Genomic DNA, 26,843 nt, shown 5'->3' with positions numbered 1-26,843 from the left:
GGTATCACGAGTTATACGGTGTGATTGGTGTGGCTGGTAAGAGTCTTACCCGGGATTCAAAATCCTTCCTTATTATGTCACCTCGTCGGGCACAGTGTCCTAACTGAGGCTTGGAGGAGGGTCATAGTGGGAGGAGCCAGTGCACACCAGGTGACCTAAAAGCTTTCTTTAGTTGTGCCCAGTCTCCTGCGGAGCCGCTATTCCCCATGGTCCTTTCGGAGTTCCCAGCATCCACTACGGACTACGAGAAATAGATTTACCGGTGAGTAAAATCTTATTTATGCTCCTCGTAGACGTTTTCTCAACACGGTCCGTCAGAGGATTTTTCCTTCCTCGGCACCAGGTACTCTATTTCTTCAGTCAAGTTGCGACGCAATGATTGGTCGCCTACATTCCCCGCTGAGCGGGGGACAACAATCTTCTTTCCAGGTCGGGCCACCAGGTCAGACTCCCGGGTGAGGGAACATTCCCCGGAGTTTGTCAGCTGGTCCGATGTTGGCGGAGATTTCGGATCGACCTCAGGGCGTTCTGACTGACTCTTTAACCCTTTGCTACTCTTGGACGTGAGCTCTGGCGGCAGTAGCCGAGGATGCCCTCAGGGCTCCTGGGAGTTTCTGGTTATTCTATCCTGCCTCCTTTTCTATTTCTACCTCACTTTCGGTATCACAGGAGGGGAATATGCGTGCTAGTCCTCTCGGTGGCTCTGGTTGGGCCACCCATAACTTGAAGATACGGCTACACCTGTTGTCAGTAGAGGAGCCTTGGCTCCTACCTCGATTGGACTACTTCAACAGGGTCCTTTTCTTTGTTCAATCTTACACTGGTTTCATTTAACCGTGTGACTGTTCACGAGACCTCAGAAGGGATGAGTTCCCTAGTTCGGTTAGGCCTACTGGGCCCCGATTTCAGAAGTCTGTTACCTCTTCTCGCTTTTGCCACTTTTGGAAAACGGTATGGGACATAATAGGGAAAAAAGGGGTTTTCCCCTTCTTTCAGTTACCATTCAGCCGTCATCTTTGGTTCCTCCTGGGAGGTTTTGCTCCGCTGCGCTTCAAACCACATTGTCCTGAATTTTAAGTCTCTGCCTTTTTTCGGTTTTCTTCCAAAAGAGAGTAGCCTGGCGGCTGTAAGTTCGGGCTCTCTTTCAGGGAGTACTTTATTGGCAACTCCCCTGGCTGAGCTTCGGCCTCAGCGGTAGTTTCTTCCAAAGGGGATGTCCGTTTTTCATATAAATCTGACACTAGTGTTTTTCAGTCCTCTTTGACTGTTGTCAGGGTTCGCCGACTCTCTCTACAGAGGTCTTAGGCTATTCGACGAAGGGTTTTTTCTTCTTTGTTCTGTACGATGCTCCCGTACTAAATAGCCGGGGTCCCAGCATATGCTGGGCTGTTGGATACATCTGACCATCAGACAGTCTTCTTGGCGGTTGCTCGGAAGCCTCCGTTTTCCATTTCAGCGCACTTTACGCGCGTTGTGAGACCTTCGTGGGCAGCTGCCCGTGGGGTCTCCATGAATACTTTATGCCGGGCGGCTACTTGGTCGGACCGACATTTGTTTTTGTCAAATTCTACAAGTTTTACACTTTTGCGGCCTCTGCATCACAGTTTGGCCGAGTGGTTTTACAGGACTCTCAGCGCTCTCCCACCCGTTTTGGGAGCTCTGGGACGTCCCCATTGTAACTACGCTCCAGTGGCCCCTAGTGGATGAAGGAGAAATCAGGATTTTGGTACTTACCGATAAATCCCTTTCTCCGATTCCACAGGGGCCACTGGACGCCCGCCCAGCGCTGTTCCTCCTTGTTTTTTGCTTAACAGTTTGCAGATCACCATATGACTGCTTGTTGAGTTCGGGCTAGCCGGTTGTTTGTTAGGTTCTGTTCCAGGTTTGGTATGTGTTATCCTGGTTTACAGGGCTTCATTAACCTCCTCTACCTTACGGTTTGTTTATTCCAGCTCTCCTCGGGCACAGTTTTACGTAGACTGGCTTGGAGGGGAGATAATAGGGGAGGAGCTAGCCACAGTGTGAGAATTTTAAAGTGCCAGCTCCCAATTACTGCCTACTATTTCCCCATTGTAACTACGCTCCAGTGGCCCCTGTGGAATCGGAGAAAGGGATTTATCGGTAAGTACCAAAATCCTGATATCATCTACATTTTGCAGCTCCTTTTGGGGCTGTGATCCCTGGATTAGATGGGTTTCAAAACATTTGTTTTTCTACAGGACATTTGTTAAAGGTATGCAGTTAGCATACCAATAGTCACGGCGAACACAATACAGGTGCCGGGATCCCAACGGGGGCACCAAACCGCTGCCGGTATACTGGCGAGGTAGGTGATTCCCCCTCTATGGGTGTCCACAACACCCATAGAGGGAGAATAATACCTGTGATGAGCGTAACTCACCACCGTGCCCGCAAGAGGCTTGTTTGCCCTCAGCACCCTGTCGGCATCTTAAATCTATGGATGCCGATGTCGGGCGGCGGTATTGCATACTGCCTTTATTGGAAGAACTACTTCACTGTCTTTGGCCCCTAATATCTAGTGAACAAACTAGCAATGATAAATACAGTCTTAAGGGGAGTTGTATCAAACTTACTGAAGAGTGGAGAAGTTGCCAATAGCAACCAATAAGTTTCTGCTTATCACTTCGTAGAATATACTTTATAAAGGCTATATAGAAGCTGATCGGTTTCTTCAGGCAACTTGTCCACTTCTCCACTCTGTATAAAGTATGATTCATTTCTCCCCAGTCTTTCTAGACTATGAAACAAAACAGCCTGCCTCTGTTCTCTGCATATGGTTTTCCTGTCCGTCTGGTTTCCCTTCTTTCTGCTATACTGTTTATGAAGTGGGAACATAGGAATTAGTCTGTAATTTATTAATCATTAGAATTGCTTTGTTGAGTGCCATCTAGTGGCCCCTGGCGCGCAAAACACTTGAATTCCCCCCCCCCCCCCCCTCCCCATAGAGTTCTGGAGCAGTGTTGGCCTTTTATTATATAGGATGTGCAATATTTTATTAAGTCTATTTATGAAGCGGACAAGTGGAGGTGTTATCCATCAATCAAATTGTAGCTATCCCTCATCTAGTGCATACTGGAAAATGATAGCTAAAACCTGATTGGTTCCACACTCCACTTGTCTTCTTAAAAAGGTTTGATAATCTAATGTTTAATAAATAAATAACAAAAATTGTTCTGTATTTACATTTCCAGACTCCTCTTCTAGAAGATCCGGTGTTCATTCATCCAAACTCTTCACTCTTCAGACAGCTTCCTGATTTGGTGGTTTACCAAGAAATTTTGGAAACAACCAAAATGTACATGAAAGGTATGATGCTGCCCTGAATTATAACCATTTAATTTCTATTTTCTCTTATATAATTTAGAAGCTGCACCTAGCAAACCCATCTGCCTTTCAGTAAGTGGTAGGATAGCCAGCTTTATCTCATGCAGTGGCTGAACAAACACTGGGCCTAATACAGCATTTGCATGCTGAAGAGCTGTTAAGTGTCTGCACGTGCGCACACGGGGTCATCAGAGTTGATCGTAGCTGTGCTAAATTTAGCACAGCTACGATCATCTTTCCTGACGTGGGGGGACGCCCAGCACAGGGCTAGTCCGCCCCGCATGTCGGTGTGGCCCCCCCCCCCCCCCCCGCACAAATACAAAAGCATCGCACAGCAGCAATGCTTTTATATTTCTGGAGTATCTCCCGGCCAGCGCAGCTCCTGTGGCCGGCCGGGAGTTGTTCGTCGTGGCGGCAGCGGCTGCGTGAGATGTCACGTGGCCGCAGCGGCCCGCCCCCCCCAACGGTCCGACCACACCTGCATTGGCCGGACCGCACCCCCTAAACGACGGCTTAAGACCACCATCCATCCCCCTTCCGCCCAGCGACCGCCTCTGTCTCACGGCAACCGACGGCTGCCATGTGCCAGCGCACTGCGGTGCCGGTGCATGCGCAGTTCTGACCCGATCGCTGCAACAAACTGCAGCGAGCGATCGGGTCGGAATGACCCCCACAGTGAGATGCAAGAGCAATAAGACAGAGGCGTTCGCATGGGGCAGGAGGGGGTGTCATGGCGGCATTTTGAGGGGGCAGGACGTGGTCTAGCCGAAACAACAACCCGTTTTTTACACATCTACGATCTATGATGAATTAGGCCCACTGTCCCTAGCCATTCTGTAAGAAACTGTTTTTTGCTTTGTTTTTTGTAAACTAGGCATGAACTGAGATACGTAATGGATATAATGTTTTTTTTATTATTGTAGGTGTTTCCTCCATTGAGCCCGAGTGGATTCCTGCATTGCTTCCTCAATTCTGTCACTTTGGAAACCCCCTGGAAAACCCTCCTCCATTTTATTGCCCAGAATCAGGAACTGTGAAGTGCCACAGACAAAGCACCTTCTGTACGTATACGCTAAATATGTTATCACCTTTTGCATTTGGAAGCAGTGCCAACAAACACATTAGATGTGTATATAGTGTTGTGCCACATTAAGCTTTTCACACAATTTTACATTTAGAAACTTGATTTGCAATTTAAAACTGATCTTTTTAAATGTGAAATGAGTTGTGGTGGTGGCCTGCTGCTGTGAGCTCCGCCATCACTAAAGCTTGCAGCTACCAGTTGTTGGTTACATCCTGCATGTCCTGAAATGGGATAAGATTCATGGGCCAGTATTTACTAAGAATCCGAGTTTGTCCGATTTGTGCTTTTTTTTCTAAGTCCCAATCCGGGAATTCACTAAGCACCAATCTCGGCAGTGTTTGGACTATTCGTAATGGTTTGAATGACAACGTTCAGAAATACGAATGAATAGACAATCGGTCAAACGTGGCTGTTATTTCATAGAATACGGGCATTCACTATTCATTCGTATTTGGGTGTTAGTGTCTGAGTGCTCAAGTGCGGGTCTGTTTTTTATCGATTCGTTAAAAAAAGCAGCAAAAAAATAGACCTGCTTTTTCCAGTCGAGTTTGGATAACCATGCACGGATCAGTGAGATCTGTGCATGGTTATCTATGGGAAAGGGTCTGTTTAGTGTAGAAACTGGAAAAAAAAATTGTGTGGGGTCCCCCCTCCTAAGCACAATCAGCCTCGGGCTCTTTGAGCCGGTCCTGGTTGAAAAAATATGGGGAAAAGACAGGGGTTCCCCCATATTTAATCAACCAGCACCGGGCTCTGCGCCTGGTCCTGGTTCCAAAAATACGGGGGACAAAAAGCGTAGGGGTCACCCGTATTTTTTAAACCAGCACCGGGCTCCACTAGCCAGGTACATAATGCCACAGCCGGGGGACATTTTTATACTGGTCCCTGCGGCCCTGGCATTACATACCCAACTAGTCACCCCTGGCCGGGGTACCCTGGAGGAGTGGGAACCCCTTAAATCAAGGGGTCCCCCCCCTCCAGCCACCCAAGGGCCAGGGGTGAAGCTCGAGGCTGTCCCCCCCCATCCAAGGGCGGCGGATGGGGGGCTGATAGCCTTGTGAAAAAATGTGAATATTGTTTTTCGTAGCAGTACTACAAGTCCCAGCAAGCCTCCCCCGCAAGCTGGTACTTGAAGAACCACAAGTACCAGCATGCGGTGGAAAACCGGGCCCGCTGGTTCCTGTAGTACTACTACTAAAAAAATACCCCCCAAAAAAACAGGACACACACACCGTGAAAGTATAATTTTATTACATACATGCACACCTCCATACATACATACTTACCTATGTTCCCACGAGGCTCGGTCCTCTTCTCCATGTAGAATCCTTGGGGTACCTGTGAAAAAAATTATACTCACATAATCCAGTGTAGAATCAGACCTTTGTATAATCCACGTACTTGGCAAAATAATAAAACGGAAACCCGACCACGCACTGAAAGGGGCCCCATGTTTACACATGGGACCCCTTTCCCCGACTGCCAGGACCCCCCCTGACTCCTGTCAAAGAGGGTCCCTTCAGCCAATCAGGGAGCGCCACGTCGTGGCACTCTCCTGATTGGCTATGTGCTCCTGTAGTGTCTGTGAGTCAGCACACGGCACAGATACAATGTAGCGCCTATGCGCTCCATTGTAGCCAATGGTGGGAACTTTGCGGTCAGCGGTTGACCGAAAGTAACCTCACTGCTGACCGCAAAGTTCCCACCATTGGCTACAATGGAGCGCATAGGCGCTACATTGTATCTGTGCCGTGTGCTGCCTCACAGACACTACAGGAGCACACAGCCAATCAGGAGAGTGCCACGACGTGGCGCTCCCTGATTGGCTGAAGGGACTTCCTTTGACAGGAGTCAGGGGGGGTCCTGGCAGTCGGGGAAAGGGGTCCCATGTGTTAACATGGGGCCCCTTTCAGTGCGTGGTCGGGTTTCCGTTTTATTATTTTGCCAAGTACGTGGATTATGCAAAGGTCTGATTCTACACTGGATTATGTGAGTATAATTTTTTTCACAGGTACCCCAAGGATTCTACATGGAGAAGAGGACCGAGCCTCGTGGGAACATAGGTAAGTATGTATGTATGTATGTATGTATGGAGGTGTGCATGTATGTAATATTATACTTTCACGGTGTGTGTGTCCTATTTTTTTAGTAGTAGTACTACAGGTACCAGCGGGCCCGGTTTTCCACCGCATGCTGGTACTTGTGGTTCTCCAAGTACCAGCTTGCGGGGGAGGCTTGCTGGGACTTGTAGTACTGCTACTAAAAACAATGGCCCTCATTCCGAGTTGATCGGTCGCAAGGCGAATTTAGCAGAGTTACACACGCTAAGCCTACGCCTACTGGGAGTGTATCTTAGCTTCTTAAAATTGCGACCGATGTATTCGCAATATTGCGATTACAAACTACTTAGCAGTTTCTGAGTAACTTCAACCTTACTCTGCCTGTGCGATCAGTTCAGTGCTTGTCGTTCCTGGTTTGACGTCACAAACACACCCAGCGTTCGCTCAGACACTCCCCCGTTTCTTCAGCCACTCCTGCGTTTTTTCCGGAAACGGTAGCGTTTTCATCCACACGCCCATAAAACGCCGTGTTTCCGCCCAGTAACACCCATTTCCTGTCAATCACATTACGATCGCCGGAGCGATGAAAAAGCCGTGAGTAAAAATACTATCTTCATTGTTAAATTACTTGGCGCAGTCGCAGTGCGAATATTGCGCATGCGTACTAAGCGGATTTTCATTGCGATGCGATGAAAAATACCGACCGATCAACTCGGAATGAGGGCCAATATTCACATTTTTTCACAAGGCTATCAGCCCCCATCTGCCGCCCTTGGATGGGGGGGACAGCCTCGGCTTCACCCCGGCCCTTGGGTGGCTGGAGGGGGGGGACCCCTTGATTTAAGGGGTTCCCACTCCTCCAGGGTACCCCGGCCAGGGGTGACTAGTTGGGTATGTAATGCCAGGGCCGCAGGGACCAGTATAAAAGTGTCCCACGGCTGTGGCATTATGTACCTGGCTAGTGGAGCCCGGTGCTGGTTTCAAAAATACGGGGGACCCCTACGCTTTTTGTCCCCCGTATTTTTGGAACCAGGACCAGGCGCAGAGCCCGGTGCTGGTTGATTAAATATGGGGGAACCCCTGTCATTTTCCCCCCCATATTTTTTCAACCAGGACCCGCTCAAAGAGCCCGAGGCTGGTTGTGCTTAGGAGGGGGGACCCCACGCAATTTTTTTCAGAATTTTTAAGACTTTAATCAACTTTTTAAGGTACACAATGAAGCCCTGCACGGATCTCACAGATCCGGCCGGGATTCCTTGTGTTTTGTCAGGCAGTGTTTTACTCATCACTCCCGTAAAACACTGCCTGATATTACGAATCACATCGACATCGGAAAAAACGATTGGGCAAAACTCGGCAGCTTAGTGAATGATCGTATCAGGATTCAAAAAGTTGCAGTAAAATGCACCCGATACCATTCGAGTTCAAACACCCTTCAAAACACGAATCTTTGTAAATATACCCCATGGAATCTATAAGCGTTGTTCATATTTGAATGTTTAGTGCAGTCTAAAGGATCGTCCCAAAGGCATTCTTCTGCATGTCAAGTGCAGATACTAGATATCCTGTGTGTAATTGGTCTATATGCTGACATGGTTCTCGATAGATCAATGATGAACAGAAAGGAGGATTCTAAAGAAGGTTTGTTTCTGTATTATATGTTACCTGACAATTAAATTTGTCATCTTTTATCCCCCAGATCGAGTCGGATGGCAGCTTCCAGCTGTTGTGGTTGATTATCCAGAAGGCCTAGAGCGCTACAAGTATTTTGCCAAGTTTTTGCTTGAAGGGAAGGTATGGGAAAGTTAGAGGTGATGGTACATCAAAGCTCTATATAAATCATGACAAATCTTTTTTGACTACATTGAATTAATCACCCATAGGAAAATACTAAATGTTAGTTTCTGCAGTGGGGTACACTGGGGATCCACAGGGATAACATCGGGGTGTAGAGTTGGATCTTGAGCCGAGGCACCAACAGGCTAAAAGCTTTGACTGTTCCCAAGATGCACAGCGCCGCCTCCTCTATAACCCTGCCTCCGTGTACAGGAGCTCAGTTTGTATGTTGGTGCCTGCAGTGCAGGCTAACAGGGAGGGCTGCGCTGGGCAGCCCTGAAAAGAGCTTTCAAGTGAAGAAAGAAGACTTCAGAGCCTCAGCATAGGCACTTAAAAGTGCTTTGTGTCATTCTGACACATCATGCTGTGGCTCCCTCACCTCCCAGTAGCGCTGTACATGCCTGCGCCCTGGTTGCCGGGTAACTACAGCGGAGGCTCCGGTTCTCTGATAAGGGCACACACAGACACACCACCGCTGCTCTCCGGGATCGCATGGCTGCTGAAAGGAGGAGGTAAGAGGGTCCCCCAGGCGGGACCCGCTACAAACCGTGATCCGGCGCGGTCCTTGGGAGGTGGACTGCGCGCGTTGTTGTGGACACTGTGGCCGTGCAGGAACCCCACTAGACCACCAGAGCATGGGCACATGTCGGATTTTTGCATAAGTCCGTTTCTTTAAGGGCCGCAGTACCGGTGTTGAAGTCCAGCAAGGGGATCTGGCTCTGACCTGTAAACCCCCCCCCCCCCCCCCAGCCCCAGGACGCCATTTACTGCTAATGTTCCCGCCCTGGAGCTGCATCTCTCTCTCTCCCTCACTCCCTGTCAGCGTTTCGGCGCCATTACACACACAGCTGCGCTGCTCTGGGACTGCTGGGCAATGCCTCCTCTGTAAAGCCGCCTGCATCATCGGCGCCGTGCATTTACATGACACTTGAGTATTCTACATGTGTTTAGTGCACTTTGTCAGGGTTATTTAGTACAAGTACCCTGTGATATACATCCAGTGTTTACTGTGCACTGCTATATCTATATACCTAATTAGCTTTACTTGTGTAGTGCAGTTACTAAAGTATTGCTAGTCCAGTGCAGTTTTATTGTTATCTGTGATAATTTCTGCATTGTACATGTGACTGTGTGTGTGTGTGTGTGTGTGTGTGTGTGTGTGTGTGTGTGTGTGTGCCAATATTTGCTGTGTGATTTCCATTCCGTGTATCTCACATCTACTGCTATCCCTATATTCTGTACCCTGAAGGGGGCTATATGCGTCAGGGTTTTCATATAATATAGTGGTTTTCACAGGATATACTTTTTTTTGGTATTTTCTCTGTGTTTTACAGTCACCATTTACCTCTTAAATCCTCCGTGTGTGCTCTGCCGGTAGTCACACTATCTGGGGGGATTTTTGTTAGGTATTCTGTCTGCTTTTATTGTACTATTCTACCCTACGGTAATGCTTTCATATAATGTCTTCTCGTCCGGTGAGGGTTCGGTGGCAGACTCTGCCTCTGACAGTGTTCACGCCCCGGATATCTCTGAGGAAAATATTGCAGCTGAGGGTTCAGGTGCTGGGGACTGTGTACCCCTTAGTCAGTTTCCTAGGTCGGGGGTAACTACTGACCCACTGTGGGCTACATTCTCTAATTTACTGACTACGCTGGTAACTGGACTTGTGCCCCCTATGGGACCTCCTGTGCCATTACAGGCACATATTGTCCCTGCTGTAAATCCAAAATGGGCAGATGCTCTGTCCTCTCAGTTACAGCAATTAAATCAGTCTTTGGCCAAGCAGAATCCTAACCCTCGCCCGCCAAAGACTCATAGTCCACTCATGTTACAGATACTTCATCGGAAGAAGATGGGGCATACACTGATCCCTCGTACACTGATGCAGATGCTTCTGATGGGGAATCCCTGACCCAAGTGGATGTTCCTGACCTCTTGGAGGCTATACGGATGATTCTTCAAATTGATGATGATGAAGAACCCCCAGCTACCTCTAAGAAACCAGATAAGTTTAAGCGTCCGAAGGTTACTAAATTAGTTTTACCACATTCTGACCATTTAGTTGACATACGTCAGGAATCCTGGGAATAACCAGGAAAGAAATTCTCCCTGTTTAAGAAAATGCTGGCTCGTTATCCCCTCGCTGCAGAGTTAAGCAAAAATTGGGAAGCCGCCGCCGCCGGTGGACTCACAAGTCGCACGTCTGGTAGTGTCATCTGCTCTGCCTGTCACTACCGTCACTTCTCTGAAGGAATCGACGGATAAGCGTGTGGAGGGTTGCTTGAAGTGCATTTACACTCTGGCTGGAGCTGTGCATAGGCCTACTATTGCGGCCTCTTCGGCTGCTAAAGCTAAAGAGGCCTGGGTTCAGGAAGTAGAAGCGGAACTACCGTCTTAATTTCTCTGACGTCCTAGTGGATGCTGGGAACTCCGTAAGGACCATGGGGAATAGACGGGCTCCGCAGAAGACTGGGCACTCTAAAATAAAGATTAGGTACTATCTGGTGTGCACTGGCTCCTCCCTCTATGCCCCTCCTCCAGACCTCAGTTAGAATCTGTGCCCGGCCAGAGCTGGGTGCTCCTAGTGGGCTCTCCTGAGCTTGCTAGAAAAGAAAGTATATGTTAGGTTTTTTATTTTCAGTGAGATCTGCTGGCAACAGACTCACTGCTACGTGGGACTGAGGGGAGAGAAGCAAACCTACCTGCTTGCAGCTAGCTTGTGCTTCTTAGGCTACTGGACACCAATAGCTCCAGAGGGTTCGAACACAGGGCCTGACCTCGATCGTCCGTTCCCGGAGCCACGCCGCCGTCCCCCTTGCAGAGCCAGAAGACAGAAGAACAGATGAAATCGGCGGCAGAAGACTCCGGTCTTCATTAAGGTAGCGCACAGCACTGCAGCTGTGCGCCATTGCTCCCACAGCACACCACACACTCCGGTCACTGTAGGGTGCAGGGCGCTGGGGGGGGGGGGGGGGCGCCCTGGGCAGCAATTATAATACCTTTTGGCACAAATTACACACATAATACAGTCTAGCACTGTATATGTGTGAAAACCCCCGCCATTAAGTCACACAAAACGCGGGACAGAAGCCCGCCGCTGAGGGGGCGGGGCCTTCTTCCTCAGCACACCAGCGCCATTTTCCCTTCACAGCTCCGCTGGAAGCACGCTCCCCAGGCTGTCCCCTGCAGTATCCAGGTACAAGACGGGTTAAAAAGAGAGGGGGGGGCACATAAATTTAGGCGCAAATCGATACAGACAAGCAGCTATTGGGAAAATCACTTATTAGCAGTGTAAATCCCTGTGGTGTGTGCTGGCATACTCTCTCTCTGTCTCCCCAAAGGACTTTGTGGGGTCCTGTCCTCAGTCTGAGCATTCCCTGTGTGTGTGCGGTGTGTCGGTACGGCTGTGTCGACATGTTTGATGAGGAGGGTTACGTGGAGGCGGAGCAGGGGCAGATACATGTGGTGTCGCCCCCGACGGGGCCGACACCTGATTGGATGGATATGTGGAAGGTCTTAACCGACAGTGTCAACTCCTTACATAAAAGGTTTGATGACGCAGCGGCCTTGGGACAGCCGGGGTCTAAGCCCGCGCCTGCCCAGGCGACTCAGAAGCCGTCAGGGGCTCATAAACGCCCGCTAGCTCTGATGGTAGACACAGATGTCGACACGGAGTCTGACTCCAGTGTAGATGAGGATGAGACAAATGTACAGTCTACAAAAGCCATCCGATGCATGATTACTGCAATGAAAGATGTATTGCACATTTCTGATATTAACCCGGTTACCACCAAAAGGGGTATTATGTTTGGGGAGAAAAAGCAGCCAGTGACTTTTCCCCCATCTGATGAATTAAATGATTTGTGTGAAGAAGCGTGGAGTTCCCCTGATAAGAAACTAGTGATTTCTAAGAGGTTACTGATGGCGTACCCTTTCCCGCCAACGGATAGGTTACGTTGGGAAACATCCCCTAGGGTGGACAAGGCGCTAACACGCTTATCTAAAAGGGTGGCACTGCCGTCTCAGGATACGGCCGCCCTAAAGGAGCCTGCGGATAGAAAGCAGGAAGCTATCCTGAAGTCTGTGTATACACACTCTGGTACTATACTGAGACCTGCTATTGCTTCAGCATGGATGTGTAGTGCTGCAGCCGCATGGTCTGATACCCTGTCAGACAACATTGATTCCCTCAACAGGGATACTATTTTGCTAACCATCGAACATATAAAAGACGTCGTCTTATATATGCGGGATGCACAGAGGGACATTTGCCTGCTGGCATCTAGAATTAATGCAATGTCCATTTCTGCCAGGAGAGTATTATGGACTCGGCAGTGGGCAGGTGATGCTGATTCTAAAAAACACATGGAGGTTTTGCCTTATAAGGGTGAGGAATTGTTTGGGGACGGTCTCTCGGACCTCGTTTCCACAGCAACTGCTGCGAAGTCGACTTTTTTGCCTCAGGTTCCTTCACAGCCTAAGAAAGCACCATATTATCAAGTACAGTCCTTTCGGCCTCAGAAAGGCAAGCGGGTCAGGGGAGCATCCTTTCTGGCCAGAGGCAAGGGTAGAGGAAAGAAGCTGCACCAGACAGCCAGTTCCCAGGAACAAAAATCCTCCCCTACTTCCACGAAGTCCACCGCATGACGTTGGGGCTCCACAGGCGGAGCCAGATGCGGTGGGGGCGCGTCTCCGAAACTTCAGCACCCAGTGGTTACGCTCACAAGTGGATCTATGGGCTGTACAAATTGTATCTCAGGGATACAAGCTGGAGTTCGAGGCGACTCCCCCTCGCCGTTACCTCAAATCAGCCTTGCCAGCTGCTCCCCAGGACAGGGAGGTAGTACTGGCGGCAATTCACAAGCTGTTCCTCCAGCAGGTGATAATCAAGGTCCCCCTCCTTCAACAGGGCAGGGGTTACTATTCCACAATGTTTGTGGTACCGAAACCGGACGGTTCGGTGAGACCCATCCTGAATTTAAAATCCTTGAACACTTATATAAAGAAGTTCAAGTTCAAAATGGAATCGCTCAGGGCGGTTATTGCAAGCCTGGAAGAGGGGGATTTTATGGTGTCGCTGGACATCAAGGATGCTTACATGCATGTCCCCATTTTCCCACCTCACCAGGAGTACCTCAGGTTTGTGGTACAGAACTGTCATTACCAATTCCAGACGTTGCCGTTTGGTCTCTCCACGGCTCCGAGAATATTTACCAAGGTAATGGCTGAAATGATGATACTCCTTCGAAGAAAGGGAGTTATAATTATCCCGTACTTGGACAATCTCCTCATAAAGGCGAGGTCCAAAGAGCAGTTGTTGGTCAGCGTAGCACTCTCTCAGGAAGTGTTGCAACAGCACGGTTGGATTCTGAATATCCCAAAGTCGCAGCTGATCCCTACGACGCGTCTGCTTTTCCTGGGAATGATTCTAGACACAGAACAGAAGAAGGTGTTTCTCCCGGAGGAGAAGGCCCAGGAATTGTCATCTCTGGTCAGGGACCTCCTGAAACCAAAACAGGTGTCGGTGCATCACTGCACGCGAGTCCTGGGAAAGATGGTGGCTTCTTACGAAGCAATTCCCTTCGGCAGGTTCCATGCAAGGATCTTTCAGTGGGATCTGTTGGACAAATGGTCCGGATTGCATCTTCAGATGCATCGGTTGATCACCCTGTCCCCAAGGGCCAGGGTGTCTCTGCTGTGGTGGCTGCAGAGTGCTCATCTTCTCGAGGGACGCAGGTTCGGCATACAGGACTGGATCCTGGTGACCACGGATGCAAGCCTCCGAGGATGGGGGGCAGTCACTCAGGGAAGAAACTTCCAAGGACAGTGGTCAAGTCTGGAGACTTCACTACACATAAATATACTGGAACTAAGGGCCATTTACAACGCCCTGAGTCAAGCAGAGCCCCTGTTTCAAAACCAACCTGTACTGATTCAGTCAGACAACATCACGGTGGTCGCCCATGTAAACCGCCAGGGCGGCACAAAAAGCAGGATGGCAATGGCAGAAGCCACAAGGATTCTTCGATGGGCGGAGAATCACGTGCTAGCACTGTCAGCAGTGTTCATTCCGGGAGTGGACAACTGGGAAGCAGACTTCCTCAGCAGGCACGACCTCCACCCGGGAGAGTGGGGACTTCATCAAGAAGTCTTCACTCAGATTGTAAACCGTTGGGAACTGCCACAGGTGGACATGATGGCGTCCCGCCTCAACAAAAAGCTAAAAAAATATTGCGCCAGGTCACGGGACCCTCAGGCGATAGCTGTGGACGCACTAGTGACACCGTGGGTGTACCAGTCGGTTTGTGTTCCCTCCTCTTCCTCTCATACCCAAGGTACTGAGGATAGTAAGAAAGAGAGGAGTAAGAACTATACTCATCGTTCCGGATTGGCCAAGAAAAACTTGGTACCCAGAACTACAAGAAATGATCTCAGAGGACCCATGGCCTCTGCCTCTCAGACAGGACCTGTTACAGCAGGGGCCCTGTCTGTTCCAAGACTTACCGCGGCTGCGTTTGACGGCATGGCGGTTGAACGCCGGATCCTAGCGGAAAAGGGCATTCCGGATGAAGTTATTCCTACGCTGATAAAGGCTAGGAAAGACGTGACAGCAAAACATTATCACCGTATATGGTGAAAATATGTTGCTTGGTGTGAGGCCAGGAAGGCCCCTACAGAGGAATTCCAGTTGGGTCGATTCCTGCACTTCCTACAGTCAGGAGTGACTATGGGCCTAAAATTAGGATCCATAAAGGTCCAGATTTCAGCCCTATCTATTTTCTTTCAAAAAGAACTGGCTTCACTGCCTGAAGTTCAGACGTTTGTTAAGGGAGTGCTGCATATTCAGCCCCCTTTTGTGCCTCCAGTGGCACCTTGGCATCTTAACGTTGTGTTGGATTTTCTGAAATCACACTGGTTTGAGCCACTTAAGAACGTGGAGCTAAAGTATCTCACGTGGAAGGTGGTCATGCTGTTGGCCTTGGCTTTGGCTAGGCGTGTGTCAGAATTGGCGGCTTTGTCATGTAAAAGCCCGTATCTGATCTTCCATATGGACAGGGCAGAATTGAGGACTCGTCCCCAATTTCTCCCAAAGGTGGTATCAGCGTTTCATTTGAACCAACCTATTGTGGTGCCTGCGGCTACTCGGGACTTGGAGGCTTTGAAAATCTATGTAGCCAGGACGGCTGGAGTCAGGAAAACTGACTCGCTGTTTATCCTGCAGGCACCCAACAAACTGGGTGCTCCGGCTTCAAAGCAAACTATTGCGCGTTGGATCTGTAACACGATTCAGCAAGCTCATTCTGCGGCAGGGTTACCGCATCCTAAATCGGTAAAAGCCCATTCCACAAGGAAGGTGGGCTCTTCTTGGGCGGCTGCCCGAGGGGTCTCGGCTTTACAGCTTTGCCGAGCTGCTACTTGGTCGGGTTCAAACACATTTGCTAAGTTCTACAAGTTTGATACCCTGGCTGAGGAGGACCTTGCCTTTGCTCATTCGGTGCTGCAGAGTCATCCGCACTCTCCCGCCCGTTTGGGAGCTTTGGTATAATCCCCATGGTCCTTACGGAGTTCCCAGCATCCACTAGGACGTCAGAGAAAACAAGAATTTACTCACCGGTAATTCTATTTCTCGTAGTCCGTAGTGGATGCTGGGCGCCCGTCCCAAGTGTGGACTCTCTGCAATACATGTATATAGTTATTGCTTAACTAAAGGGTTATTGTTATGAGACATCTGTTACTGAGGCTCAGTTGTTGTTCATACTGTTAACTGGGTATGGTTATCACAAGTTGTACAGTGTGATTGGTGTGGCTGGTATGAGTCTTTCCCTGGATTCCAAATCCTTTCCTTGTTGTGTCAGCTCTTCCGGGCACAGTTTCCTTAACTGAGGTCTGGAGGAGGGGCATAGAGGGAGGAGCCAGTGCACACCAGATAGTACCTAATCTTTCTTTTAGAGTGCCCAGTCTCCTGCGGAGCCCGTCTATTCCCCATGGTCCTTACGGAGTTCCCAGCATCCACTACGGACTACGAGAAATAGAATTACTGGTGAGTAAATTCTTATTTTTCCTGATAATGCAAAACAGTGTCTTTTATACATTGTTACAGCCTCTCATTATATTCAGGAGTCGCCATCATATGCAGGTATCCTAGCGGCCAAAGCGTCTACCACGTCTATTCTGGCTCGCCGGATCCTCTGGTTGTGGTCCTGGTCGTTAGATCTGGACTCGAAAAAGACCTTGGAGGTTATCCCTTTTAAGGGAAACATTCTTTTTGGGGAAGATCGCAACAAGATTGTCGCTGATTTAGTGTCTGCTAAGACTGCATGTCTGCCTACTACTCCTTTGCCCCCGAAGGCTAAGAGTACTTCATTTCTTTCTTTTCGACCTTCAGGTAAAGCAAAGGATCGGGCGTACCTGAAATAGGCTTGCACTTCCAAATCCACTAAGCCCAAACCTAAACGTGCCTGGGCTGGCCGTCAGCCTGCTGCCGAAACAGACAAGCCTACTGCATGATGGGGCGGGCCTCCCTCTGGGGGATCCCAGGGTGTGAGGCCGACTTCTACGGTTTGCTCAGGTGTGGCTACAGACCACTTCGGATGCCTGGGTAAGGGAAGTCATCACTCACGGAAACGCCATCTCTTTCAAGAAACGTTCCCCTCACCAGTTTTGCTCAACAAACGTCTCTTCGGATCCGGTGAAAGCAAGGACTCTCCATCTGGTGGTGCAGTCCCTCCTGGACACAGGAGTGGTAGTGCCGGTGCCTCTGGCTCAGAAAGGCAGGGGTAACTATTCAACGCTGTTCCTAGTCCTGAAACCAAATGGATCTTCTCGGTCCATTCTCAAACCTCAAGTCTGTGAACAAGTTTGTGAAAGTCTCCAAATTTCGTATGGAAACTCTTCGCTCTATTGTTCTGGCCTTGGAGCCCAAGGACTACATGGTATCCCTGGACATACAGGATGCTTACCTGCATATACCTATTGCAGTGTTGCATCAGCAATACCTGCAGTTTGCTTTTGGCAACCTACATTTTCAATTCCAGGCCTTGCCGTTTGGTCTGACCTCGGCTCCTCGAGTTTTCACCAAGGTCATGGCGGTCATGATGGCCCTACTCCGCCGTCAGGGTATCAGGATCCTGCCGTATCTCGACAACTTGTTGATCCTGGCGAATTCTTCAGAAGTTCTCCTTCGTCACCTGGAACTGACTGTCCAATTCCTGCAATCCCACGGGTGGCTCATCAACTGGAAGAAATCTTCCCTGGTCCTTGCTCAGAGCATGGTGCACCTGGGAGCACTGTTGGATACCCAGAACCAGCGGTTGTTTTTGTCTCCGGAAAAGATCCTGAAACTTCAGGACAAGGTAAGATGCTTCTTCTCTCGCCCACGTGTGTCGATACACCCGGCGATGCAAGTACTAGGCGTCATGGTGTCGGCATTCGACATAGTGGAGTACGCTCAATTTCACTCTCGTCCTCTACAGTGGTTAATTCTCTCCGAGTGGGATGGCCTGCCTTACCGGGTCAGGTCTCACATGATATCCTTGACTCCGGAGGTCCGTCTGTCACTGACTTGGTGGCTGCAGGACCAACAACTGAGCAGGGGTCGTCCATTCTGGATCTCCATCTGGGTCCTTCTGATGATGGACGCCAGTCTGCACGGTTGGGGCGTGGTGTTAGAGCAACACTCTCTTCAGGGTCTGTGGACCAGGGAGGAATCTCTCCTCCCGATAAACATTCTGGAATTGCGTGCAGTGTTTTCTGGTACAGAACAGGCCTGTTCAAGTACAGTCGGACAACGCCACCACGGTGACATACATAAATCATCAAGGCGGCACCTGAAGCCGCAAAGCCATGACGGAAGTGTCAAAGATTTTTCGTTGGGCGGAACGCCATCTGCCAGCCCTATCGGCAGTGTTCATTCCAGGGTTCCTGAACTGGGAAGCGGACTTCCTCAGTCATCAGGACGTACACGCCGGAGAGTGGAGCCTTCACCCGGAGGTCATTCAACTCCTCGTGGAACAGTGGGGTTTCCCAGATGTAGACCTGATGGCGTCTCGACACAATCACAAGGTTCTGGTCTTCAGAGCAAGGACAAGGGATCCTCAAGCAGCGTTCATGGACACATTGGCAATGCCATTGAACTTTCGACTGCCGTAAGTGTTCCCTCCAGTGTCACTACTGCCCAGGGTAATTTGGAAGTTCAAGCAAGAAGGAGGAATACTAATTCTAATCGCTCCAGCGTGACCCAGATGGCATTAGTTCTCAGACCTGCAGGGTCTATCGATAGTGTCCTCTTTTGCCTCCGCAGCGCCCAGACCGCCTCGTTCAGGGCCCTTGTGTCTACCAGGATTTGGCCCAGCTGGCTTTGACGGCGTGGCTTTTGAAGCTTCCGTACTAAGGGCCAAAGGGTTTTCTGAGGCGGTCATTCAAACTATGTTGAAGGCCCGTAAACAGTCTACTGCTCGGATTTATCATAGGGTCTGGAATTCTTACTTCACCTGGTGTGTGACTAACAATTATGATGCATGCAAGTTCAGTACTGCCAAGCTTTTGGCTTTCCTGCAACAGGGCCTGGACTTAGGCCTTCGTCTGGCCTCCCTCAAGGTTCATATTTCTGCCTTGTCGATATGGTTTCAAAGAAAAATTGCGACTCTGCCTAATGTTCATACATTGACTCAGGGTGTTTTGCGGATTCAACCTCCCTATAGCCTGTGGCTCCTTGGGATTTGCCGGTTGTTCTGGATGCCTTACAAGAGTCTCCGTTTGAACCTCTTGAGTCTGTGGACCTTAAGTGGCTTACTCTTAAGGTCTTGTTTTTGCTGGCTATTGCATCTGCTAGACGGGTTTCAGACTTGGGTGACTTGTCCTGTCGGTCACCCTTTCTGGTTTTTCACCGTGACCGTGCGGTTCTTAGAACTCGCCCTGGTTATCTGCCTAAGTTGGTGTCCTCTTTCCACCTTAATCAAGAGATTGTGGTTCCGGCCTTTACCTCTCCAGGTTTATCCTCCAAAGAGCGGTCTTTGGATGTGGTACGGGCTCTCCGTATTTATGTGAAGAGGACAGCTTCTCTTAGGAGATGTGATTCCCTCTTTGTCCTTTTTGGTTTTCACAGACGTGGCTGGCCTGCTAACAAGCAGATCTCTGCCAGATGGATTAGAATGGTGATTGCACATGCTTATGTACAGGCTGGCCTTCCAGCTCCTGCTACAATCAAAGCCCATTCTACTCGGTTGGTTGGACCTTCTTGGGCGGCCCGCCGTGGTGCGACGCTTGAACAATTGTGCATGGCGGCTACGTGGTCCTCAGTGAACACGTTCATAAGGTTCTATGCCTTCGATACTTCCGCCTCCCAGGATGCATCCTTTGGACGCCGGGTTCTTGTGCCCGCTACAGTGCGTCCCCTCCCATGAGGAACTGCTTTACGACATACCCGATGTTATCCCTGTGGAACCCCAGTGTACACCACTGCAGAAAAGGAGATTTATGGTAAGAACTTACCTTTGTTAAATCTCTTTCTGCAAGGTACACTGGGTTCCACAGGGCGCCCACCCTGACGCACTTATCTTCTTTGGGTTTGTATGGCATTAGCTGCTGATACCTTCTCCTGTCGTGAGAATGTGGTGTATGTGGCTACTAATGGTTGTCGTCTCTTTTACCTGCTACTGCATTGGACTGGTTAACAAAACTGAGCTCCTGTGCACGGAGGCGGGGTTATAGAGGAGGCAGCGCTGTGCATCTTGGGAACAGTCAAAGCTTTTAGCCTGTTGGTGCCTCGGATCAAGATCCAACTCTTCACCCTGATGTTATCCCTGTGGAACCCAGTGTACCTCACAGAAAGAGATTTAACAAAGGTAAGTTCTTACCATAAATCTCCTTTTCTTCCTTTAGGTAATCACAAAATTGGGCTCCTACACTCATATTCTGCTGTCAAGTCCCAACACAATGCTTAAAACATGGGCCAAGTAAGTGCAATCTACATAAATATGTAGTTGATTCATCATGTAGTGAGTTCTATAACTGGTGGAATCCTTTGCACCTATCTGTCCCCTAACTTTGCTATTGCATAGCAACACTGTCATGCAGCAAGAAAAGAACATAAGTACATTGTCCCCTTTGGCTTAATGCAGCATTTCCCAAATTGTGTGCCTCAGCACCATTACTGGGGTGCTGTGGTCAAGTAGTCTACTCAGATCCTAAATGAAATTGTGTGCCAGCAAGTCATAAGGCTGGCCACACACTGCTTTAGCTATAGTTATCGCATTCGCCCATTTACACAAAGAGGCTGCGCTGCAAGCACTGAGTCCTGCTCTACCCCTTCCATTCTCCTCCTCCTCTTTTGCCTTCTGCTATCTCCACACCTTCTCTATCATAGTGTGTAACTAAGTGCTCCTGTCTCTGTGACTGTCACAGTGTGTTAATAAGCATCTCCTGTCTGCCTGCCACCTTGAAGCTGAGCCAGCCATGCAGCTCTGGCGTGGGTCCAGGCCGCCCTGTTACCTCATCAGTTATCCCTATTTTAATTCATTCAACCCATAGGCCAAATACTGGAACTGGAACTCTAATATTTGGGGGTGTATTCAATACCTGTCGGAAACTGCCGCCTTGTTAGAAAGACTGCAGTTTCCGACAGGTTTTATTCAGAAGGGGTTCTGGCCTATTCAGTGCGGACCCATTTTTTCCGACAAGTCAGGAAATCCGACTTGTCGGAATGCACGTGGATCTGCGGAATAGCCGCTGATACGCATGCTTCTGTCAGAAAGGGGACCAAATCCGACAGGTTTTGGTCCCCTTTCCGATAATGTCAATCCGACTTCGTAAAAAGTTGGATTGACATTGCCTCCACCATCCACCCTGAGGGGAGCGGCGCCGAGGTGAGGGTAGTGGCGCCGGGGTGAGAAGAGCGGCAGCAGCGGTGCCTGGCATAGGTGAGCAGCAGCAGCCAAATCAGACAGGCTGATTTGGCCAATCTTTGAACATGGGTTGACGGATCCAATCCGACAAATGCATGTAGGAATGGATCCGACTCTTATTGAATACACCCCTTGGTCTCTAGGTGCCATGAAGAAATCTGAAGACAGTAAGGGTACCATGAACTGAGAAAGTTTGGAAACCACTGGCTCAGTGTACATTATGCTGAAAGATATGTTCTTATGGTGCTCAAACTTTATTTTTATTCATATGATATTTTGATATTATTCCTTTTAGACTCCAGCCTAGAACTGAAGTTTTCCTGAAGGCCTTAGTTTCTAAAAAGGCAGACAACCTGTGCGCGTTACAGGCTTCCTGGAAAAATGACCCTAAATGTAAGTCTGTGTCCTTTTGTGGAACATTTGAGGTTATTTGCCCATATAGGGCCTGATTTAGCCACAAGTGGAAATGTGGGCAGATCCATTGGCTATATGCACATGTGCCACAGAGAAATTGGCGTCTGCGCCAGGTCAGAGGATATACACATGGACAGAGTGTTTTATTGCATACAGGGCACACTATCCACAAAAGGGCCATTCTTGTGTAATCACTGAATGGCAACCTTGTGAACGCACAGAACTGTGCCATTTCATAGCAGTGTCGTGAGCATATATGCCAGTTTCCTTGCTCCATCGTAGTGTGCAGATACTAATGAGGCTGGTTGTAACTGTGCACATAAAAACAGTCAGCGGTATAAGCTTCCACATGCAGTCAGACGGACTCTTACGCTGGGTACACACTAACCGATATATTGTGTGCTCATCGGTGGGTATGTACATATGTCTGTGATCAACGTCGTAAACAGACATATCACGTCAGCGCTGCAGCACAGCCGATAGGTGATATATCTGCAGATATATCAGGCAATATGGCTGTGTGAAATGCCTGCCCAGCTGGAAATCCTGACCAATACATTGAGCAGCTGATTGGTAATACCGCTTTTACACCAAGAAAGCCGGTCACAGCCGGGAGCCCTTAGACGGGAGCTACCCGGCTGCGACCCGCATCATCCCCCATTTAGACCGGAGTCACCAACCCGGCAATACGTTGCCGGTGACGCGATGGGGGCGGCGCTTGGAGATACCATGTTCTCCAAGCGCCGCACGCACATAGAGTGTAAACGGGAAGCTGGGTCACATCGACCCGGCTACCGTTTACACTGCACAGTTTGCCGGGTTGAACGCGTGTTCAACCTCGCAAACTTCCCGAGTTGGAATACCAGGTCACTCGACCCGGACTATTCCAACTCGACCCTTTTACACCAGCCAGCAACACGGGTTATGCACGCTCTTGTGCAATAACCAGTGTTACTAGCTGGTGGTGTAAAAGGGGTATTAGTGTGTACATTTACTTTGGTGCAACAGAAGGCCCGTGGTCGTTCGGTCAGGTGTGTACCCACCTGTAGTATGTGCGCATCACATATTACCACTGCCGAAAGGAAAAGTGGCTGCGAAGCACACAACTCAGAATCAGGTAGTCTTGAATTGCGTTGAATCTTAGACCTCAATCATTTATAGTGGTTTTTTTTTCCAACTTTATTGACATTCTATCTATAACTAGAAATGTGATTTTTGATGCTGAAGAACCAAAAATTCTCTTGTTTTTCAGATCTTTTACATGCATTTTGTCAGTGGATTCCTGAAGCTGTGCACAACGATCTATCCAAAGCCTGGCCACCAGTCACTTGCTGAGCATGTGACATAAACACGCTGCGCACTGGACCTCAGTGATCCATGAATAAGGACTCTGGGAATAACATTAAACAGACAAGTGCCTTTAGAATCTTAAAGAACCATTAACATGGCATTGCCTGGCAATCTTTTCCGTAAAAGGGACATGTAGTAGTACTGCCTACCGTTTATGTGTACATAATACATTGTTACAATGTAACTGGAGTCCCATCATTTATTACGGCAGTTCTGTGTATAGTACCTACTGACAACAAACATTTTAGATTACTTTCATTAACTACTTAAATATTGTATTATAAATATTTGTGAAATAAAAAATATTTTAATTTTTTGTATTGCTTTTGCATCTTGTCGTGTGCATTTGTTATGAGAGCTATTGTTAATGGTTATTAGAGCCAATGAAAACATTTTAAGAGTTTATACCACTGTCACAGCAGTGCTAATTCTATTATAACAGTGGTAATATATTTTAATTCTATCATGACGACTATGAAAGTTTTCTGTACATTTTTGTGACGTTTACAAAATAGTCACTTGTTTACATATAATATTGAGGGAGGGATGAACTAAGGGGAAAAATGCGGTAAAACCTCTGTTTTCGGGGGTTTTACCGCATTTTCAAATGTACTAAGACCCCACCGCCGGGTTTTCGCCGCACAGGATATCACCATCTCTGGATGGCGATTACCCTATAGAAGCCTATGGGCCTCTTATCGCCGCCCTCCGCAGACGCCTCCCCCCCCCCCCCCCCCCCCCAGCATACCTTCCTCCAGGCAGCGCTGGTCCCGGAAGGTAATCTCCTCATCCCCCTAGCAACGCATCCGGAGGTCTTTCCGGGTGCAGGGGGGAGGAGGAGGCGCCAGGGCAGCCTGCTGCTGCTTCCCGGCGTGCGGGCAGTGTGGAGACCCCTGGGAGGTGACACAGGTATCGCGGGGGGCCTCTGTCACCGTATTGCGATGTTGATAGCATATGTTAGTACATATGTGATCAACATTGCGGCGATGTATTTTAATACATCCCGCCCTGAATGTCCATGTACACGCTGCTGTGAAACACTTTTTATATATGAAACACTTTTTATATTGACAGCCCTAGTGATTTGTTCACCATTTTTCATCATTACAGCAGTGCTGAATATTCTAGAAGACAAAAATCACATGGGTCTAGGGTTGATGCTAGATCCAAGTGGCCTAAGGGACCTTTTCTGTAAGGGGGAGGAGCCACGTCACAAGGGGGAGGAGCTAGGTCAGCGGGACAGTTGCTCTACTATCCACGCCACCGACTATTACCTTTAGTAATCAGGTGGCGAGCCACCGAGACCGAAGCGTGGCGAGCGAAGCGAGTCCGCGAGGGTACTTTTCGGTTACCCTGTTCGGCCGTAGCTCCATCCCCCTGGTGACGGGTCTCCTCCCCCAGGTACGTCAGAAGGTCCCTTCTCCCACTCCGATGTAGAATCAACCATGGGTCTAGTGTCCATGTCTACGCTGTGTGGATTCCCATGAGTCTTGGAATCTTGTCAGAGCCTGTATCTTAATTGCTATGACAAAAGTTCCTAAGTGACGGTGCTTGCTAATAATGCAAATTGTAGCTTGCAGATCTGTGCAGACTTTGGTAGTGCTGAATGTAAAAGAATGGAACGGTACAAAATGTATATTCAAAACTAGAAGTGTGATGTAAGACAGTGTCTGCAAATTAAACAAAAACAAAATAAAATGGAGATGCCGGGGATTGAACCCGGGGCCTCATACATGCAAAGCATGCGCTCTACCACTGAGCTACATCCCCTTCCTATTAACTATGTGTCAGCGTCAGCATCTGTAGATGAGGGGATTGACTGTCATAGTTATGTGAGCAGAAAATGATGCTCTTTCCCATTCATTTGTTAAGCATGAAACAAGTAGCTGCATGCAGCGCGGAGTCGCACGGATTGTAAATGACACTGCAGTATAGAATGTTGAAGTTGAACCGTATTGTTGGCTGATTACTCCGAATGCTGGAGAAGTCCCCACAGCTAATCCTCGTTAGTATAGTGGTAAGTATCCCCGCCTGTCACGCGGGAGACCGGGGTTCGATTCCCCGACGGGGAGGCAGTATTTTATTACGGTCTACATCATTTTATGGTCTATAGATAAAATTTACTTGTCGTTTTCTTTATTAGTGTCTCAAGCGTAGGATTCCAGGGTGGTGGTAGTTATGGTTGCCTTAAGCACGAATCGTCGTCTTTCTATGCACAGTGACTGCAAAGACTGAATAAGAATAAGATCATTTGCTTATGTAAATGTGTCTTTAACTCTCTATAAAAGCGTGTGAACTTATATCACAGAGAAAATGGTTGCACTTGTACTTCATACTGGGCAACTTCGGGCGAAAAGGGGGCGGAGCTTCTAGTAGAGTGGCGGGTCTCACTATAAGGGGGCGGGGCCTATTGCCGCGACCCCCGTTTCCGTCATTTTCGGGGCGTGTCCAGCGCGCCATGGCCTGCTGGACAGCCCCCGGCTCTCCTCCTTGTGCTGATAGATGCCGTGCGCATGCACACGGCATCTATTCAGCGTGATCACCGGCTGCTTTGCAAAGCGGAGCGGCCGTGATCACAGGATCTCCCAACGGCCGCGCCCGCCCGCGGGACACTGCGACCCGCTGGAGGGACAGCGGGACAGTGTCCAATTAGCGGGACTGTCCCGCTGAAATCGAGACAGTTGGGAGGTATGGTACTTCCTTTTATACATATGACTGCAGTGTACAGAAAAATCTTTTCTTGCCCGATCGGATTCCATATATACACCTAACTAGACAGTAAAATACAGGCCTAAAATAGCTAGTCCTCGTTAGTATAGTGGTAAGTATCCCCGCCTGTCACGCGGGAGACCGGGGTTCGATTCCCCGACGGGGAGGCAGTATTTTTTTATTTTTTTTACTTCATAGATTTTTTTTTTCCTTTTTCTTTTTTGCTTCAGTTTTAAAATAAAAAGGCATAACGAAGTGGGAAAGTTTTATTAAGACATAAATACAAGTATTTTGCTAAATGGGCTTTAATTGTTCAAATACAGAAAAAAATACAATAATGTTATGGAATGAACAAAAAAGAAATCTCGAAAACATAGCTGCATATGTAACAAAATAAGCATAAAACACCCAAAACGCACCAGCCCTAAAGCATTCTCAGAAAAACAAATCCATAAAAAAGTTATTTTAAAAGTGTGAAATTATCATTGATATAAAAAAAACCATAGAATCCTACATATTGCTAATAAAATACACAGGCAGTACTTAGTTTGTGGGTTATAAAGTGTGACAATGGGGTTTGATGTCTCTAGGTCGACAAGACTTAGGTCGACAGTGTCTAGGTTGACCACTATTAGTCAACAGTAAGTAGGTCGACATGGTTTCTAGGTCGACAGGGACTCTAGGTCGACATGACAAAATGTCGACATGAGGTTTCTCATCCCCCCCCCCCCCCCATTTTTTTGAACTTTTTCATACTGTACGATTCACGTGGACTACAATTGTGAACGGTAACCTGTGCCAAGCGCAGCAGGGCACCGTGCCCGATGCGAGGGTATACGGAGCACTAATTGGGGTTCGCCGTCACTCTACGAAGAAAACAACACAAAAAAATGTACAAAACTCATGTCAACCTTTTTTCATGTCGGCCTAGAGCCCCTGTTGACCTAAAAACCATGTCGACCTACTTACTGTCGACCAATAGTGGTTGACCTAGACACTGTAGACCTAAGTCTATTCTAACATACCACACCCTGATGTATGTATGATCCTGCATTATGGGATATAGCGGTATCTGTGCACGTTATGTGCGCCAGCAGAGGCGGAACTAGCAGCAGTGCAGCCAGTACATTGAACCAGGGCCCA

General features: G+C 48.7%; 1 protein-coding gene and 3 non-coding genes across 7 annotated transcripts in view; 3 read left to right on the top strand and 1 right to left on the bottom strand.

Moving 5' to 3' along the window:
• DHX37 (DEAH-box helicase 37) overlaps positions 1 to 23,307 on the top strand; it is a 108,212-nt gene extending 84,905 nt beyond the window's left edge. For all 4 annotated transcript variants that reach the window (XM_063964595.1, XM_063964596.1, XM_063964597.1 and 1 more), the window contains exons 23-28: positions 3,213 to 3,327; positions 4,269 to 4,406; positions 8,189 to 8,283; positions 20,206 to 20,279; positions 21,523 to 21,620; positions 22,894 to 23,307. In XM_063964595.1, the coding sequence (XP_063820665.1) occupies positions 3,213 to 3,327; positions 4,269 to 4,406; positions 8,189 to 8,283; positions 20,206 to 20,279; positions 21,523 to 21,620; positions 22,894 to 22,976 (603 nt within the window). In that variant the 3' untranslated portion in view covers positions 22,977 to 23,307. The remainder of the gene's footprint in view (positions 1 to 3,212; positions 3,328 to 4,268; positions 4,407 to 8,188; positions 8,284 to 20,205; positions 20,280 to 21,522; positions 21,621 to 22,893) is intronic.
• Positions 23,308 to 24,689: 1,382 nt separating this feature from the next.
• Positions 24,690 to 24,761, bottom strand: TRNAA-UGC (transfer RNA alanine (anticodon UGC)). The gene has a single exon. It is a non-coding gene; the product is annotated as a tRNA-Ala (tRNA).
• Positions 24,762 to 24,991: 230 nt separating this feature from the next.
• Positions 24,992 to 25,063, top strand: TRNAD-GUC (transfer RNA aspartic acid (anticodon GUC)). The gene has a single exon. It is a non-coding gene; the product is annotated as a tRNA-Asp (tRNA).
• Positions 25,064 to 25,795: 732 nt separating this feature from the next.
• On the top strand, positions 25,796 to 25,867 carry TRNAD-GUC (transfer RNA aspartic acid (anticodon GUC)). Its single transcript has one exon. It is a non-coding gene; the product is annotated as a tRNA-Asp (tRNA).
• The last annotated feature ends 976 nt before the right edge of the window (positions 25,868 to 26,843 follow it).

Source organism: Pseudophryne corroboree, chromosome 1, assembly GCF_028390025.1.
Source record: "Pseudophryne corroboree isolate aPseCor3 chromosome 1, aPseCor3.hap2, whole genome shotgun sequence".
Classification (NCBI taxonomy): domain Eukaryota; kingdom Metazoa; phylum Chordata; class Amphibia; order Anura; family Myobatrachidae; genus Pseudophryne; species Pseudophryne corroboree.
Note: the sequence above shows the minus strand (reverse complement) of the source record. Positions and strands in the feature narration are given on the sequence as shown.